Source organism: Misgurnus anguillicaudatus, chromosome 2 (genome assembly GCF_027580225.2).
Source record: "Misgurnus anguillicaudatus chromosome 2, ASM2758022v2, whole genome shotgun sequence".
Taxonomy (NCBI): Eukaryota; Metazoa; Chordata; class Actinopteri; order Cypriniformes; family Cobitidae; genus Misgurnus; species Misgurnus anguillicaudatus.
This window is the reverse complement of record NC_073338.2, coordinates 33,723,770-33,743,702: the sequence shown is the minus strand read 5'-3', so window position 1 is coordinate 33,743,702 and position 19,933 is coordinate 33,723,770. Positions and strand designations below refer to the sequence as shown.

The 19,933-nt window shown below is 36.1% G+C and overlaps 2 protein-coding genes across 2 annotated transcripts in view; one reads left to right on the top strand and one right to left on the bottom strand.

Annotated features, from left to right (window-relative positions):
• The window catches only part of ak5 (adenylate kinase 5), a 76,752-nt gene extending 71,550 nt beyond the window's left edge, over nt 1-5,202 (bottom strand). The window contains exons 1-4 of the mRNA XM_055202803.2: nt 4,811-5,202; nt 3,597-3,783; nt 3,061-3,228; nt 1,783-1,955 (exon numbers count right to left, since the gene is read on the bottom strand). Of these exons, the coding sequence (XP_055058778.1) occupies nt 1,783-1,955; nt 3,061-3,228; nt 3,597-3,783; nt 4,811-4,870 (588 nt within the window). The 5' untranslated portion in view covers nt 4,871-5,202. The remainder of the gene's footprint in view (nt 1-1,782; nt 1,956-3,060; nt 3,229-3,596; nt 3,784-4,810) is intronic.
• A 1,292-nt stretch (nt 5,203-6,494) lies between these two features.
• pigk (phosphatidylinositol glycan anchor biosynthesis, class K) overlaps nt 6,495-19,933 on the top strand; it is a 49,293-nt gene continuing 35,854 nt past the window's right edge. Inside the window, exons 1-7 of the mRNA XM_055202802.2 lie at nt 6,495-6,653; nt 10,911-10,964; nt 13,296-13,387; nt 13,613-13,748; nt 16,990-17,101; nt 17,185-17,281; nt 18,336-18,453. Of these exons, the coding sequence (XP_055058777.2) occupies nt 6,531-6,653; nt 10,911-10,964; nt 13,296-13,387; nt 13,613-13,748; nt 16,990-17,101; nt 17,185-17,281; nt 18,336-18,453 (732 nt within the window). The 5' untranslated portion in view covers nt 6,495-6,530. The remainder of the gene's footprint in view (nt 6,654-10,910; nt 10,965-13,295; nt 13,388-13,612; nt 13,749-16,989; nt 17,102-17,184; nt 17,282-18,335; nt 18,454-19,933) is intronic.

Genomic DNA, 19,933 nt, shown 5'->3' with positions numbered 1-19,933 from the left:
AACGGATCACATATCAACTGCGATCCGTTACACCACTAATCTTTGCACAGCGCATTGTGAATGTGTTAGCATGTAGCCTACCCCCATTCATTGCTTAGGATCCAAACAAGGATGAATTTAGAAGCCACCAAACACTTCCACGTTACATGAGTAGTTACACGAGTAAGTGGTGATGTTACTGCGCCAGAGGTCAAAGTGCTGCAAACTAAGTGCTCTTCCGCCATACAATATAGTTCTCATTTTTATCCACTTAAAAAATCAGCAAGTTTTATTTTCTGCCACCATACTGTGCAACTACTTATGTAACAGTCTTTAAATACACTCTAAAAAATTGCTGTAATTTTGCAGCTGGTTGCCAGTAACTTACTGTAGAAGATAAAGTCAAAAATGTTTCATGTTCATTTAACTTTGAACAAAATGTTGCCAGTAAATAACATAAATGTAAAATCTACAGTAAGTTACTGGCAGCTAGTTGCCAGTAACACCCATTAATACTGTAATTTCTACAGACATTTTTTACAGTGTAAGGAAAACATTTAAGTGTTTGGTGGCTTCTAAATTCATCCCTGTTTGGAGCCATAGGAAGGAATGGGGCTAGGCTAAATGCTTACACATTCACGATGCCCTGTACAAAGATTAAGTGCATGCATTGAAAAAAGGTATGTATTAATTAGTTGAGGTAAGAACATAGTAAAATATTGAAAATGTGTTGTTTTCCGTTAATGCAGCTTAGTTTCAATAAATGTATTTTTATTGTTTTTTTGTACTGTAGAAATAAATAAATAAATAAATAAAGCGATTGCCATTTTTATTGCACATTGAATGGTTCTGTTTCAAAAACCAAGGAACATTGTTTTTCTCAAAATATGACCCCTTTATATGATTAGTATTGCTATTTTTACAATACTGTGACTTTTTTACCCATATGTTCCTCTTTAGGTATTTTACAGTATCCCCTGCAGATAGGCGGCCTCCTTTCATTTTAGAGGCATTTTAGAGGTGCTTTAAGGAATAATCAACAGCAGAGGATCTTATCTTCTGCTTCTCTTTAAAATCTCCTCCCTAAACTGTGGTGCCCTCATTTCCAGACCGATGCTTCTGCGCTCTGCTTTCCAATGGAAAGCCACTCTAATATGCAGGAAGGGGAGTGTAAGTACATTGTTCTCGGCAGGGAATTCAGGAGCTTTAATTATTATTCAGTCTGGAAACAGACTAGAAAAAATTCCAAACGAAGCTTGTCTCGTTTGTAAAATGAGCAAAGAGTTATTTCTGGACCTGTTCACAACAATAAGAAAATGTTAGTCTTTTGTGGGAACGTTACCACTGTGTTCACATGGAGGAGAACCTTACATTTGTGATACCAAACATGAGAAATTTTTGATGGAAGTGACAAATAGTAAAACTATTCAAATCATTGAGAATCATTTCTGAAAAACACTTTGGAAAAGGGAGTCGGGCCAACTACCAAAACACACTTGTAGCCAATCAGCAGTAAGGTGCGTGTCTACTAAACGACATCATTGCCTGGGTTGCGTATGTGTGGGGTGGGTCTATCAACAGAAGGTCCAGATTCTATTGGGGTAGGGGCGTGTTTGTTTAGGTGATTTCAAATGTCACCTTTCAGAGATCATGGACCCTGCCTTTAAGGCAACATGTTAATGCAACTACTGACAATTGACAAAACGTCATATTTAAAAAAAGAAATATATGAAAATAATCAAAATTTTGGTCTATTGAGATGTTTAGGTACATGCAATTTAAATTAAACTGAATGCTAGATACCTGTGGTGCCAATTCCCCATTGGTGATGATCCTGGCAATCAGACTCCACTTCCTATTGCTGGTGGCATTATGGATCATCTTCTTCCTGAGAAGCTCTCCCACCGACACGTATTCAAAGCCATAGCGTTTGGCGATCTTCAGACACTGTGTTCCTTTACCACTGCCTGGACCACCTGTTAATGAAGAAGGTAGCTGGAGTATGAACCCGAGTTGTCAAAGCCATAGAATTTGGGAATAGTTGACCTAAACATTACACTAAACACTATGGGGCGGTTTTCCGGACAGGGATTATCTTTAGCCAGGACTAGGTCACAGTTTAATTAGTAAATATAACTAGTTTTAACAAACATGCCTCACTAAAACATTACTTGTGTGCATTTTGAGGCAAAACAAAGGGCACTGATGTATTTTAAGATATGTCAGTGCAAGTTGTTTTGAGTTTGGACAGCTCTTACATTTATTTTAGTATAGGACTAGTCTAATCCCTCTCCGGGAAATCTGAAAAATTGAGGAGGGGGAGACTTTCATTTCTTAGTTAATATTGTAACATTATCAATTGCCACAATGGGTTTGTGTTAGTCTAAAAGTGACTGGTTTGCAGAGGCTTCTACATGGTTTCGAACTATTCCCACCATCCCAATGAGAGCGAGTTGTTTCATCCATACAGCATATACCCATATTCATAGTCAGGTTCTCATTTGTTTACGCCATCAAACTAGTTAAATTATATTTTAATACATTTCAGATATTAATACATCGGTATAACAGTATATTGTCCATTAATCGCTACTATTTACAGTAAAAACTATTTTATAAGCCAAACCGAATGCAAATGGGGAATTCAAATTCAATTACTCTATGTTATTGATGCAACATGCATGTTCATTTCCTTGGGTTACATTTAGTACTGAAAACATTATTCCTTAATCAGTATAATCAATCAAAAAAATTTAATCATTTTATTTAACCTACAGACAAATAGACTCTGTTAAAGGAAGTCTGATAAGACAGGACGGAAATGCTATTCAAATCCCTACAATGCTATGGTCCTGTTTACAGCATTAACATCGGTCTTGAGTGATTTTATCACAAATGATCAATGAATGTTGCTAAAGCAAAGAAAGCCTACTTAATTTTAATTTTGGCCATAAATGTAACATGTTTAGGGAGGTACCAATACCACTATATCAAATAACTTATTTATGCCTGGTGTAAAACAGGTCCTACAGTATAACCTGAAAATTACATCTGTGACCATATCTGTAATAAAATGCTTACCTATGATGAGGATGACTTTCGGTCTGGGTCTAGAGGGATCAAACACTTCATATTCTTCTATGAGCTCTGCTGTCTCAGACAGGTCTGAATCGCTCTCAATGGAGAACTGGTTAATGGGTGGCAGGCGCTCGTACCTCCGATAGGGGAAGTTGGGACTGTCTGGGAGAACTGCATAAATGAATGCAAATACTTGAGTTAGTCATGAACAGACCTGGTCCTCATACAGCTGTCAAGAAAATCTTTTCACCGTATTTCAAAGATATCAAGGGGAAGGAGTAGTTGAAGCAAAACTAAAAATCTGTCATTATTTGCTGAAAACACTAAAAATTGTGATAATTGCAAAACAACGCTAGACACACACACACACACAAAAAAGACAGGAAAGCCCTAACTGATGACTGTCATGGTCTAACAAGATTATTACAATGGTAAAAGATTATCTTGTGGTGTCATAAATTAAACATCAGCTTGATGTAAGTTTTGTTTTCCATTAATTTCTATTGCACAGCACTTCATTTCCTGTTTTCCCAACTCACCGTTTCGGAAAAACGAGCGGCGTGATTGCCCACCATTGAGTGGTGGTAAAGATTTCTTCTCCTGTCCAACGAATGTGTCCCATCGGACTTTATCAGTTCCACCCAGCTCCTTCACCTTCTTCAGACAGATCTCTAGATAGTCTATGGGGTCATCTGGTCGGTAGTACATCAGACCAGTCAGCAGACTCTCAAAAAACATATGAATATGCTTGACATATAAATAACATAAACGTTATTGCAAAAATAACTGTATAGTAATAGTAAAACCTACGGAGCCCCTAAGGGGACATGGAGCAAAAATTAAATAAAGTTTAATTAAGTGTGCGCACGTGAAACTATTGCATGCTCACGTGAAACTTTCGCGTGCGCACGTGAAACTACCGCGTTTAGTTTTGCGTGAGCACGCGAAAGTTTCACGTGAGCACGCGAAACTAAACTTTTAAAAAATTCTGCACATGAAGGTTTCGCATGAGCACATGAAAGTTTCACGACATGAAACTAAACTTTAGATTTTTTATTTTTGCTGTGATGATAAATACTCCCCAAGAAAATATTGTAAAGAGGACTTGACTCTCGTGTTATAGTTTTCAATTTAGCTGAAAACATTACTTTTAATAATAACATTATTTGAAAAAATGTGTACCTCAAAGATGCATGTACCAAAATGATAAATATAGGACATTTTTAAAAGATATCGTCCCAGACAGCTTTTCTACCTTTTTCTGCTACTTTATTTCCTATATAGCATAATTATAGCTTATCATCATAAAGCTTCTGACATCACGCCCACCATAATAAACGACGACAGGCAGGCAGTAAGCAAACATCGCATAGTTTCAGACACGATCTTGATCCACGTTCACATCATCATAAATAATAAACACCAATAATCATCGTCTATCTAATATAAAGCATAGCAACTGAAATTCTATTTACAGCCTCAATAGCTTCCATAAACACAGCTTTTATTCGTCGTTACGATATTATAAACGTCGATCTTGTCATGATCAAAATATCGAATTAACAACAATATTACACGCTTTATTGATTCTTATATTTTATGTAGTCGCGTATTGAAGGACATTCTGTAAGCAAAATAACAGTTTAACATGATACATTTCGCCTTACAAGAAACTTATTAATGATATTTGTCTTTTTAAGTCTATGATTTGGAAGTGGTTTATCAATGCAAAAGTTGACACACAAACGCTCACCTCAAACAGTTGTTGAATCTCTCTTCTGGAGAGGTATTCCTTCGCATCGTTGGTGTTCATATCTGTTTGGAGGAAACTGTCAACCCTGTTGCGTGTAAATAAAAGGTCTCCTATGTTAAAATACTGGCAGGTTCACGACTGTGCTCTAATCTTAACGCATTCTCTAAGTGTCTACAAAACTGAATGGATAAAGATAGCGACACTCTCAGTCAGTCGCTGTGCATGTAACATCCTGGTCGCAAGCTTGAATCAGTCTTGCTTTTAGCCTCTCACTTCAGTCTTTAAGAAACGCCGACACAGTAAGATACGCCTGCATGCTGCCAGCTCAATGATGGACTGATTCAAGTCCGCGTATTTGACCAAATGATGCTGTGCGTCCCACGACTGAAGCGAACTGATCTGATGCGCGTCTCGCGTAAAGATTAAAGCAAGGCAATTTTTTAAAACATAAATAAAAATAAATATTGATATTTAAGGATTAGTATTGGTGTCCATATAGTTTTGGTTCACATGAACATTTAACACATAATAAAAAGTTTATTAAAAAAAAAGACAATATAAAGTTTATTATCATGTTATTTCCATCATCACAAAACTACTTCGTTTTTATTTAATATTTTAGTGTTACAAAACATGTTACAAATAAACAATTAAAAACATTATTTTTGACATGCTATGTAATTTATCACCATTATTAGACATATTTATTAGTGTATAATATATTAATTATCACTAGGGCAAATCTGTAAAACAGTCATATTTATGTTTCAGAGAGAAATCAACAACTGCATTGCAAATAATGAATTGCTGGCTCTTGAGGACATGATGATGTGTTTAGATATCATCAATAACACTAACTACATTCTGCATTTTAGCACGTGCAGTGTCACACATTCACAGGATGTTCTATTATGAATTTTCTCTAAAGGGTGTTGGGGAGGATTAACAATGTGCAGATGCTAAACATTTTACAAAAAGCACATAAAAACATAAATCTACATTCTGTGGATTTGGATATTTTTTCATTTGTTCTAAAATCTGTGCCTGCTAGTCATATAAATACATGAACATGTAAATCACACAAGGGTTGTAGGCAGGAAAATGTTTCATATTTCCAAATATCTGTCATCTGGTAAAAATTTTGCCAGCTGCTGCTGTCTTGAGTAGGGGCGGAAATGAATAAACAGTGTCTTGGGTATAAACAAACAGCCTGTTTCACTTTAGTTACATCCATAATCCTTTTTGCAATGCTCTTCAAATGCAGCTGGCTAATTGTTCATAGGCATAAATGATTTAAATATTGCAAATGATAAATTAAGGAAAATAAATAAATAAGCTGTGACCTTTTCAGCTTTGTATGATGCACACAGAACCAAAACCCTACAAGACAGCTGGGAGTCATTATAATAATGAAACCTGAAAAGAATAATGCCAGGACAAAATGTACCCCAGTCCCAAAGTTAGAGTAGGTGATGACTTTAGTGGGACTTTTATAGGACTTCAGTGCCCCCCTTTTAAAAATCCCCCCCTCCACTTGACAATGTAATACATTTTGAGTGTAAGTTGACAAATTCCAATATTATGCATATGCGACAATATATGTAAATGTTTTTAATATTTACTCTTAGGGTCATAATATGCCATAATAGCGTGTCAGAAATTTGACTTTTATTTTGAAAAAAGGAGACTTTCTACAAACCGGAAGTTCGGCGGTTCCTGCATGCAAACCTCACCCATCACTAAACCAGGGACAACCAAAATGGATTATTACTATTTATTTACTATATGTACATTTATATATTTGGTTGTTTTCATGCCTTCTGCATACAGTAATGATGTTGAGGTAAGTGTCTTTATTTATATTTGCTGTTAAAAGTCTCTGTGATTCATTAATGCTGTGACACTTTAACTTAGCTCTGTCAAAGGTTTCTATTTGTTACAAAATGTTTATTTTACTGTTTTATGTTAGTGTTCATTCAGATTTGTTTTTTACGTTAGTTTCTAGCTTACGTAGTGAATTATCTGTAAGTTAGTTAATTGTAAAATGTCGGTAATAATAAGGACATACGAGCTTCCTAAGGTTAACTTACATAGCTAGACAGCTTTGTGAACATCATAGTCATTAGTTATTTCGTTGTTCGCTGTTTATCGCACTTGCCATTTGGCTTTGTTTTCTCTGTGATCATTTATTCATTATTGCAATTATCTTGCCTGACAGTTTCCTGTTGAGATGACGACCAAACTAATTACAAACTGTCATTTCTTTGTCATCTCACTGGCACAGTGATTGAAAGATTTGTACATTTCTTTGAATATGTGAGTAAATGTATTTGTGAGCCAGATGACAAACGCGTAATGCAATGTTTTATAATATTGCTGACGTAGTTATTCTTCACTCATAAATGAAAAGAAAAGTAAAAAAGTTTAATTTAACTTTTTATACAAAATTATATGCAAATATCTTTCATCATGTTATGTCCTCTCTCGTCCTTTAGTTTACTACAATGTGCCCATAAAGCAATTATTTCATATTACATCATGAGGCATTTTGTGATATTATGTTGTCATCATTGATATGTTGGTTGAGGTGTCAAACATGACTGTTTTGTCAGATGTATTCAATGTAAAGGGCACAAATAGTATGTGATGACTCTCAAAAGAAAAAGTACCAAAGTTGTACCTTTTTGCCTCTGGGATGGTACCATTTAAAAAGGTCCTAATATCTACCACTATGTTCATCTAAGGCAGGGGTGGGGAATCCTGAGCCGTTTCTCAATACCAAGTACGCCAAACTCGGACTTGTGTCCTTCGTAGTTCGAACTTGCAAGTTCAGACTAGGAAGAACGAACTCCTGACGCGAAATGCATTCTGGGAAACTTCGCCGTCATAAGTCCACACAAGTCTCCTCTGATGCATCCTCGATAAAATGGGCGGATCAAGAACACATCCGTGGATTTTATGTGAACTTGGGCTTGATGCGAACTTTGAATTGGAACAGTACTTGGGCCGCGACTGATGACGTTTCACAAGTCCACAAGAACGCAAGTACAGACAAGAACGCATATTGAGAAACGGCTCTGGTCTTGGAGGGCCACTGTCCTGCAGAGTTTAGTTCCAACCCTAATTAAACACCTGAAAAATCAAATCAAAGCCTTCAGGATTACTTGGAAATGAAATGCAGGTGTGTTTGATTAGGGTTGGAACTAAACAGGACAGTGGCCCAGGACCCAGGGTTCCCCTCCCCTGCTCTAAGGTACCACCTTTTAGGTACAAAGATGTACTTTTTAAAAAAGGTACTGCCCCAGTGACAACATTTGTACTTCCAAAATATATATGAAAATGTAAGGTTTACTTAAATTTGATACATTTCAAATAAACTAGGAAGCAAAACAAATGGCCTTAGATGATCTTTTCTAAGAACTGACTTCACATTTTTAAGTCATTTTAAGTAACAGTGTCATTTTAGTGTCCAACATAGCTTAGTTTAAATCAGCAAAGGGTGGTTTTCTGCACAGGGACTAAAAGGTTTTCTAGTCCCAGACTAAAATGTGTGTGTGAGCTGCCTTAATTTAAAAACACCTTGTACTGACATATCTAAAGTCGCCATGAAACGGAAGTAGAGATTGCCTTATTTTCTACGTGGTAATGTATATACGATTGAAACAGGCTTCTGAAATGAAATAAGGAAGGGCTGGATTTGAATTTGTCCATTGAGATCTGATTGGATCATTTCAAGTTGGGTTGTGATGCTAATTTAATCACAGCGATCTTCTCCCTGCCATAGAGACAGAGCGCAGTTATGCTAATTTAAAAAACCACGTCCACCGGGGACCATGCCACCGGGTGTACAGGGTACAATTAAAAAAACTCAGAAATAAGTTTATATAAGCTGTCGAGCCGTAAAACCCAGCCTTTAAGGAGAAAAAAGTGGATCGCCGACTACGTTTCCCTTTAGTGGGCGCAGTTCTAATAATAGTTGTAGTATGAAAAGTTGCCTGTTTCTACTTTTGTGTCTTTAAACATTTGTTTTTTGGGGGTCAACAGCTTATAAAAACTTATTTCTGTAAAGCCATAAATGACAAGGAGGCAGCCTCTCGCAATACAAAGTCAATGGAGACGGATGGATTGTTTCCCCCCGGTGGGCGTGGTTTTCAGGTTGTGACGTATTGCGCTCTGTCTCTATACCATATGACCGGAAGTAAAATGCTTGTTCGACTTCATGCGGCGCCGCAAGAATGGATAGCCAAATGATTGCAAAGTACAGCGAGAACGATTCGCAATGTCGGTTCTTGCGGCGCAGCATGAAGTTGAACAAGCCTATAGAGACATCATTTTGAGTAGGGGAGGAGATTTGCGTTTTTGATTAAAGATTATGAAGTAGGGATGCATATCAATTAATCACGATTAATCTATAGCAGAATAAAAGTTTTTGTTTACATCATATATGTGTGTGAACTGTGTATAATAATTATGTATATATAAATATGCACACATGCATGTATAATTTTAAGAAAAAAATATATTTATATATTAAGTATTTATATTTATATATAATATAAATTATACATAAATATACAAATGTATATACACATGTAAACATTGCTTAAATATATACATGCATGTGTGTGCATTTAACTATACAAAGTTATTATACACAGTACACACACATATATGATGTAAACAAAAACTTTTATTCTGCTATAGATTAATCGCGATTAATTGATATGCATCCCTATTATGAAGGCACATGAGTTTTTAAAAAAATAATGAAGCTCACAGATAATACAGTTGTAAAAAAAAATCACTGTATTCCAAAACAAATTACAGTTTTTCATTTTATTTTCATGGCGACTTTAACAAATATCAGTGCCATTGTTTTGTGTCATGATGCACACCAGTATTGTTTTTTGTAAGGTTTGTTGGTAAAAATGCTTAAATTTAGGTCTTGTTTAAATTTAGGTTTTTTTCATGCCTGCCTGCAGTACTAACCCTCTTTTGTTCAGAGACTCATTGTCAGGATTTTCAGTGAACAAAGTCTCTAATTTTACATTTGTGGATTGGCAGACGCTTTCATCCAAAGCGACTTGCAGTACATTACACAACATATACATTTTTATCAGTATTTGTGTTCCCTGACCTTTTTGCCCTGCTGACCCAATGCTCTAACATTGAGCTACATGAGCTTTAAAGCTCACGTAACACATGCTGTTTCTGCATTTCTTAGGTACATTGGAGTACCTAGAGTAGTATGACATCCTTTATATCTCCGAAAAATCTTTAGTTTAATCAGATTTATAAAAGAAAGATTAGCTTTACAGAATCTTTCCGATAACATACGAAAAAATGAAGAAGGAGGAGTTATACCGCAGGTGGAGCGAGTACGAGTCATGAACACTCTAAAACACTTATAACTTATGATTCACTACATGTTCGTGTCATTTATATTTTATGCACGCGCCTATTTCCAACATAAGACAGAAGTCTTACTTGCAACTCATGACCCGGTTGGGAAAATCCAGCACATCAAACTCACGCAAAACTCCGCTGCTACCCCGGATAATAAACTATATCCATTGTTTTCATAAGGCTGGCTTTCTTCTCCTTACATCCAAAAACACACTACTTCTTTCGTGCCATTGTTGAGTTTTGAAATTAAACAAAGCTGTGTCGCGTGATAAGATGTTTGCAACTTGTAGCGTCTCCCGCTGATTGACGGGTGGGCGGGGTTTTCCGGGGGAAGTGCCCATATAAAGAAGGGATAGGTATAGAAAACCCCAGAAACGTCAGTTGGACCTGTAATCGAAAAAAACTTTCAGAAACTGGTACGAACCCTGGCGAAGTGCATTCGGCACAGAAATACTCTGTAACACGCCCAAATGCTTTTTTGACACTTTGCCTACGTTTAGCATGAGGAAACAACTCTATAACCGTGTTAATAAGTCAGAATGCTTGAAATACCATTGAGCCCCCCCCCCCCCCTTAATACCTTGATTTCCTTCATTTACCTGTTGATTAAATTAATCATGTAATGTTTAGTTCTGTTTATTTGTTGGTATTACTTTCCTAATAGTGTACAATGTGATGTGTACTTGATGTTGAGGCTAAAGCGAGTCAGTTCTTCAGCAGTGGCCATACTAACAACTGGGCAGTCCTGGTAAGTTTGATTTATAGTATAAAACATCTTTATAAATGTGTATATTGTTAAACACATCTTTTCATTTAGACTATATTGTTGTTTAGCTAAATCACAGTATTATAGAATAAATAAAAATAGCATATTGATAAAAAAAATCATACTGATTTGTATGTTAAAGGAGCAGTATGTAAGAAATGTATATCAATTAATCATAAAATGGCCCTGATATGTCACTAGACATTAGGAAATCATTTTCATTTCAAATACTTATATCACTCACAACAGTGGTCTGGCCAGGATATTGTCATTTAAAAAGTGGAGTTGCAGCCCTAAACTGATGTTTATGTTGTCATTTTGTGTATTGGCCACCAGTTGTGTGATTGCAGTACCAGTTTTAGCCACAAGTTTTGTGATTGCAATACCAGTTTTGACCACAATCCTACATACTGTTCCTTTAAGTTATTTTATCTTGTGAGAAGAGACCACAGTGATATGAAACTAGACTTGAAACTAGTATGGTTATGTAGACCAGTGCTTTGGATCAGGTTTCCCAATTGGTTTGTTCCGAACAAAAACAGTATTTTAACATTTCTGGTTTTCGGTTCAACCCTAAAATTGACGTTCCTAAACCGGTTAGAACAAAAAATAAAGTTTGCGAACTGGTTAATAACGTTCCATGTCAGCTGTGGGACATACAAATAAGTAGGCTGATCATTAGGACATTAAACTTAAATTATTAGTCTACATAATTTTCCTTAAGTCTCTATCTTGTCATCAAGCATTAAAAAGGTTACATTATGTAAGCGGCATAACTGTAATTCTGACATGCCTACATTTGTTTCAGCATTATTATACATTAATTAAGACAAGTACAATTTCTGCCATGCCGTTTATTGGCAAGCAACTTAAACACATTTTTTTTATTAGAAAAAGAATACTGTGCTATTTCGAGATCATTTTGTTTGTCTATGTCCTGTCAAGAACAGAAAGGTTGTTTGCTTGCTTTTTTAAGCGCGTCGCTCCGTGTATGCACTTTTGAGTGCACTTAAATGCACGGGAACACAGATTGAGGACGGATTACAAACAGCACTTCGGAAAGAAGATGCAGCATAAACAGTCGCTCCACATTAAGTAAAAATGATGTCATTTTTCAGTGCTTTATTCGACAAATGTATTTTAATGGACTACAGTATGAGACACAGTAGGGCAACTCTCTATCAAGTTTATACATCAAGAGTTCTGATCTTTGAAGGCATAGGGTGGATCATGTCTGAATGGAGTTGGACCGGACACACTCAACCACATGTGTTAAATTGTTTCGCTTAAAAAATAACTTAAGTGTTAACATTTGCAAGTCTTTGAAACACTTGAAAATTATTAACTTTTACCCTATTTAAATTTGCGTATTAATCCGCGAATCGCATGCGAGACGAACCGTAGGTCGTGATCTGTACAGATCCTGGATCAACTGTGATCCATTACACCACTAATTAGTATTTAACAAAACAAACATCTTGAGATACTTGGTAGCCTACAATATTATGATTGAGTATAAAGAGACTTGGGCTTGAGTAGGCTTCTCATTTCTTAGATGAGTCAACGATGACCGGAAGTGAGAGTCATATTGCACAGAAATCTTGTCAAAGAACGAAAAAACAACTGTATTAACCGGTTACCATTATTTTAAATAAACAAACATATAAACTACCAGAACATATATATTTTTTGTTCCTTGCAAATAGGGCTGTCACAATTATTAAATAATTGTCTCATCAGGATTGTTTGACCTCATCGCGATGATTTTAGATCACTGCAATGATTGCATATCCCTCTAAAAAACACAAGGGGGAGCTGCAGCACCTGTATAAACAAGACAGTATCTAATGGTGCTCCTTGACTGACATTGTAATGCAATACATTGCAGAACCATTTAATACAGTGGAAAAACAGCATTTAAAAAAAATCATATTTACTGCCAGGTAAATCTTGCAAAAGATTGAATTTAAATAAATCATGAACTAACAAAAAATCTATGCGAATTAAACGTCAAAGCCCTAAAACAGGCAATGAATCGTCAAAATTTATTAGTCAATTAACCGTCAGCAAAATTTCATAATCGTGACAGCCCTTCTTGCAAAACATCAAAAGTTTCTGGTTTTCGTTCTATGAACCGGTTCAAAGCCTTGATGTAGACGACTGATTTGTCAAAATATAATTTGCCGTCTTCTTACAGCTTTTTCACATGTACTGGAACATGACTTTATTATGTCTTTACCAATATCACAGTGCATGTTCCCCTAATTGTTTTTTTTTATTCTTTATCAATACTTTAATGATGTTTATGTGTAGGTCTGCACATCTAGATTCTGGTTTAATTATCGGCATGTGGCGAACACACTGTCAGTGTACAGGAGTGTAAAGAGACTGGGCATTCCAGACAGGTACATTTTAACACAATAATAACTATTTTTAACTCCCGGGATCCTCATTACAGTGACATATTATTTTAATCATCTTTCACCTACTGCTGTGCTGCTTTATATTCTCCAGAGAGTTTCTCTCTTTTGTAGCACAGAGACAGTATTAATTGTGTCCAGACCGTGCTCTTGTCTATAACCACAATGAAATCTTCCAGTCTGCTCTAATTAAATGTGTTTGTTCCCCAGTCACATCGTGCTGATGCTGGCTGATGATATGGCCTGTAACTATAGAAACCCAAAACCAGCCACTGTGTTCAGCCATAAGAACATGGAGCTCAATGTGTATGGAGATGATGTGGAAGTGGATTACCGTGGCTACGAGGTGGGGCTGCTACTGCCTAATTTGATTTAATCATAATATCACTCAAACTGGTTGTCTTTAAGTAAAATATATTGTATTCTTCCTACACTGGAAATTGATTTTTGAGGTTTGGTTTAGGTGGTATAGTGATGTTAATACAGGCAACACTGTTACGCTGATATTCCTCAAACATTCAATTTGATATTTCCTCTTTCTTTTATTTATTTCCATTTCATCTTTTGTCTTGTCCTCTACACTTTATTCTACTACTTTGTCTTCATATTTCTTATCTGTTTTATTTTTTTATATTCTCATTTTCTACCTCAGCTTGAAGTTAATAAACCAGTTTATTACATAATACGCTGGTGACTTAATTTAAATAATAAAAAATTAATCACATACAGTATAAATTATTTGCTGAGAAAAGTGTCCATCTATAGATCATGTACAGACATTGCATTACTGTGAAGATAAATAAATCATTACAGGGCTCAACACAAATATTTTTTTAAACCAGTGGCCCCAATTAAAAAATGTCAGTGTCACATATTTAAAAAGGATAATTCAAAAGTCGAATTTAATTGTATTTATACAACAGACATGTTCCAACGAAAAAAGGCTCCCAACTTTTCTGCTTTACCTGTAAACTGATAGCAAACTGTGCAAAATATGTGCGTCATGTTTTACCCAAGTAAATGTCTACTTCCAAGATGTAAAATAATATACATTGATGAAAATATTTTAGTGACTTAGGATGAAGGACTGGCCCGATCGGGCAAGTGACAATACTTTTTACTGGCCCGAACGTCTTTCAAGCTTGCCCCGGGCCATCGGGCAGTCCTTTATGTTGAGCCCTGCATTAAATAAGTATATTTGAAGAGTTTGGTTCCAAAGCGCAATAAATCCATTTTGACTAATTTCAGTAAAAATTTGTTTTCTATACCAAGAAAGTGACAAGATGAAAACCACTATTTTCTGTTACAAACTTTCACATAGCATCTTTAGGTTATAATAACATAAAAAATTCAAATCCATAAAAACTGATAATTTTTTTCTGCAAAATGCAATAAATCTAGTAATAAATGTGCATTCATATTTGCCATGTTATATTCATTTATAAAAATAAACATTAATGGCATTAATCAAAACACTTACTTTGTCATATTAAGAACACTGACTGTCATTGCAGTTGTCATCCTTGGGACGTCATCGCTGAACTTTTTTGACAGCGATCAGCTGTAAAATGTTTTGGTCCTGCTTGATTTTTGTTGACTTCGAGTAAAATAATGGAAAGGTTTTCATAAGATCCCCTGGGGTCAATGTGTTACCATGACAGAAGCTTGATACTTTCCTGTGAGAACAAGAAACAGCCGAAATTTTCCCATGATTTGTTGAGCGGATTTATGCATTCGGCAGAGAAGGAGGACTGGCGTTTATCGCGTTTTGGGAAATGGATGACAGAATAACACGGCGTATATCGGATTTTGCGATACAATACTGATTTTTGTAGTAACTAATTAAAAAAGGCGTTTATTGTGTTTTAGAACCAAACTTTCATTTGTTTCTATATCATTAAATATAAGCCTATCACTGACCTAAACTTTTAACAATATTATGATTCCATCCACACACTGCAGTTTAAGTAAAAATGTGTAGTCCTAAATCTTTTTTCAGTTATATAATATTGGCATTCTACAGTAGATAACAACTGAATGCAAGTGTTTTTAGCATTGTGAAACAAGATTAATGTTTTGCAGTAAACTTTGTCAAAAATTGTCTCAGGTGGATTTGTATGGAGATGTAATGTTTAAGAGGATAGTTCTCTCCCCCAAAAAATGTATTCACCCCATGTTGTTCTTTAACCTGTATTAGTTTCTTTATTCTGATTAACACAAAAGAAGATATTTTAATAAAAGATGGAAAGCACACAGTTGACGGTACCCATTCACTTCCATAGTAGGAAAAACAAATACTATTGAAGTCAGTGGGTACCATCAAATGTGTGCTAACATCATTCATCAAAATATCATCGTTTGCGGTCAACAGAGAAAAGAAACTCATACAGTTTTAAACAACATTAGGAAATTATGACATTTTCATTTTTTGGTGAACTATACTTTTAATAATAATGTAAAATAAATAAGGGACATCATTTTTTTAAACAATTATTTAAACTGCCCTAGCAGTTAGCTGTAGTACAGTATATGAGCAGCAGGCTTAGATTGTGTTAAAAATTACGAAAGTGATTTACTGTATATTAAAAGTATTTGATCACTATTAAAGGAATATTCAATTTTCTTAAAAGAAAAATTCAGATTATTTACTCACCACCATGTCATCCAAAATGTTGATGTCTTTCTTTGTTCAGTCGAGAAGAAATTGTGTTTTTTGAGGAAAACATTGCAGGATTTTTCTAGTTTTGGTGGACTTTAATGGAGCCCAGCATTTGGTACTTGACTCAACGCTTAACGGTTTTTTTCAGCGGAGTTTCAAAGGTCTATAAACGATCCCAAACGAGGCATAAGGGTCTTATCTAGCGAAACGATTGTCATTTTTGACAAGAAAAAATATGCACTTTTAAACCACAACTTCTCGTCTAGATCCGGTCGTGATGCGCCAGCGTGACCCCACGCAATACGTCAAGAGGTCACAGAGGACTAACGCAAAACTCCGCCCCAGTGTTTACAAGTGTTGAGAAAGAGGACCGTTCCGACGTTGTTGTATGTCAAATGATACTAATTAATGTCTTTGTGTCAGTTTATTGTTTACAATGGTCTGCAAATGTGCGTTTTATATATGTAACACGTGACCTCCCTACGTCACTACGCATTTACGTTAGGTCGCGCTGGACCGGACTTAGACAAAAAGTTGTGGTCTAAAAGAGCATACTTTTTATTTTTCTTGTCAAAAATGACAATCATTTCGCTAGATAAGACCCTAATGCCTCGTTTGGGATCGTTTATAGACCTTTGAAACTCCGTTAAAAAACTGTTACGTGTTGAGAGTTAAGTATTAAATGTTGGGCTCTATTAAAGTCCATTAAAAATTAGAAAAATCCTGCAATGTTTTCCTCAAAAAACATAATTTCTTCTCGACTGAACAAAGAAAGACATCAACATTTTGGATGACATGGTGGTGAGTAAATTATCTGGATTTTTCTTTTAAGAAAATGGAATATTCCTTTAACTACCCTCTTCACCTGCCTACCTTAGTTAGACGGGTCAGATGTATTGAACATTTGACATTTCTCTTTTTTTTTTAGGTCACAGTTGAGAACTTCCTTCGAGTCCTTACAGGGCGACTCCCCCCCAGCACCCCTCGGTCCAAAAGGCTGCTGTCAGACGACCGCAGCAATATTCTCATCTATCTGACAGGTGAGATCACTGCATTTCTACAGAACTCTGTCTGATTTTTGACTGATTCATTCATATCTTTATCTGTGAATGTGCTTTCACAGGTCATGGTGGAAACGGCTTTCTGAAGTTCCAGGATTCTGAAGAGATTAGCAACACTGAGCTGGCTGATGCTTTTGAACAGATGTGGCAGAAGAGGAGGTAACTGGACATTGTGCGCAAATATAAGCTCGTCTGGTCATATGCTGCTGTCTAACTCCCTGCGAGGCGGTTTATGTCTGAAGAGGCTTTAATGTCAGAGCATTTGTGTTTTCATGCTCGAGAGTTCTGCAATAAACTTTTATTTCACATTAGAAAGAGCTGTATTAGACATCATACAGTATGCCAGTATTGAACATCACATCTCACAATAACATTATATTTTAGATATTAATGGCGCTTTTTATATCTGTTGAGTTAGTCAATGTGTTATCATCGACACAACACAAACCTAATTGTTTCCGTAGGCCAACCTGGAAGTTAGCAGGACACTGGTTCCCTCGCTTAAAAGCCTATTAATTTTTCCCATAGACGTTTATGACACAAACAATGACCAACAAGCTCATTTTCACAGATGAATAAAATTTGTATGAATTTTATGTGTAGACTAGTATACGTGACACTCGCACTCCATTAAACACAGTTTAATGTACTGGGCTGAACCTCCACACCAGCTTTATATATAAATAATGTGTTATAAATGCTCTAATAGCATGTTTAGATCCAGCACTGTGTAAATATTGTGATAGGCTGGTGTAAGGCACAATGACAATTTCCTCTGTGCCTGTACAGCAGCTTTCTTCATCCACGGCTGCACAGGAGGTTTTCTGCTGTCATTGTGGTAATTGCAGGTTTGATCCAATAAATTAGTGAAGCCCCTTTTGTACACCATTGCTCTCTTTACATCTTGGCTTTATGTCTCTCTCTCTCTCTCTCTCTCTCTCTCTGTGTGTGTAAAAAATGGGCTAAATATATATTTTTGTGAATGAGGAATTAATGTGAGCCAGGTTCCTGGTTACTGTGGCAACAACTCGCAGAGGAGTACTATATTGGTTTGTGTAGTAATTGCATCTCAGACAGCCCTGAGACAGCCAGAACTGCCTCTCATTACACACCAGGATCGGCTTTAATTACAGCGATTGTACTTTTAAACAAGAAAAATTATCTTACATTGACAGATTCAACTGCTGCTTAATCCAAACTTCCTTTGCTACAGGTACAACGAGTTGCTGTTCATTATAGACACCTGCCAGGGAGCGTCCATGTATGAGAGGTTTTACTCACCCAACATCATGGCCCTGGCCAGCAGCCAGGTTGGAGAGGACTCCCTCTCTGTAAGTCTAACCTTACGTACTTGATCTCCTGCACATCTGTTATCTATCTCTACAGGTTATACCATAAAGCTGTAGGATACCATGTATTACATTTTTGGGTGTGAAATAGTCCTCCTAACAACAAATCTAGGACAAAATTTTTATTATATATTTATTTAGCACACGATTTTATCCAAAGTGACTTACAAATTATGCAACATTTTAAGTAATTAAAGGTAAAACTGTTGCGAGGTATTAATGTGTTGATATTTCTAAAACTTTCCGATTAGGGTTTGTTTTAAATGCTTAACCCTACAGTAAGTGTTGAACTTCAGTAATTAATCCAAACATCATTCATAAGCTTATCTAAAATCTTGTTTTTATAAAAGGATTTTTAAATTGCTTGCTTGGCAAACAATTTCATTTAATCCAATTTAATTTTTATCTGAATATTTTACCTGAAAGTGGTAAAATTTTGGCATATGACTCACTGTGAATAAATCTTGTTTAAAGGAAAACACCACAGTTTTTCAATATTTTACTATGTTCTTACGTTATCTTAAACAAATTAATACATACCTACCTTTTTTCAATGCGTACACTTAATCTTTGTACAGCTCGTTGTGAATGTGTTAGCATTTAGCCTAGCTCCATTCATTCCTTAGGATCCAAACAGGGATGAATTTAGAAGCCACCAAACACTTCCATGTTTTCCCTTTTAAAGATTGTTACTTGAGTAGTTACATGAGTAAGTATGGTGGCACAAAATAATTCAGCGCACACACTTAACTCATATTATTTTCTCATTCGAGGTTACGCGCCTACGTCACGTTGCTGTGCGCGTGGTCACAAAAGCTTAACATTTGTACACGTATTTAAGCACAACATTTTTAAATAAAGTGATTTTCAGCCGTTGAAACACAAACAACAGTATATATGTGCGCGCTAGGGATGCCACAATTCTCAATACATTATTGAACCGTTCGGTTCGACCCCCACTGTCCAATACGTGCATGTGAATTGCGGTTTTTCGGTTTATCCATCCAAATCTGTCAGTTTTATATTCCCTGCACTTTTGTTAATGTGCGCATTCGCGTGATCTGCACTCTTATAAACGCCACAGCGAGTTGATATGCAGTCACTGTGCACTTGCTGCTTTAACTCTGCTTGCAATGCTGGTGTCAGATTTCATTTGCGTGCACGCACACCCAACAGAAGAACGACAACAAAAGGCAGCAGAAAGACTGTCTTTTAAATCTGGGGTGTGGATTAATTATTTGCGCGTGTAGATTACATACAACATCAATGTAAAGATGCAAATTCGCGTGGGGCAATGCGAATGACGCAAATTGGGCTTGTTATTGATGCAAACGCGCGTTATTTGCCTCAAACATGTCTTCCACGCAAGTTGAAAAAGTTCAACTCAAGAAAAGAAAGCGCATGATGCTAAAATAAATCCCACCTGTAATCTTGATTGAGAAACGCATTTTTGGTTTCTACA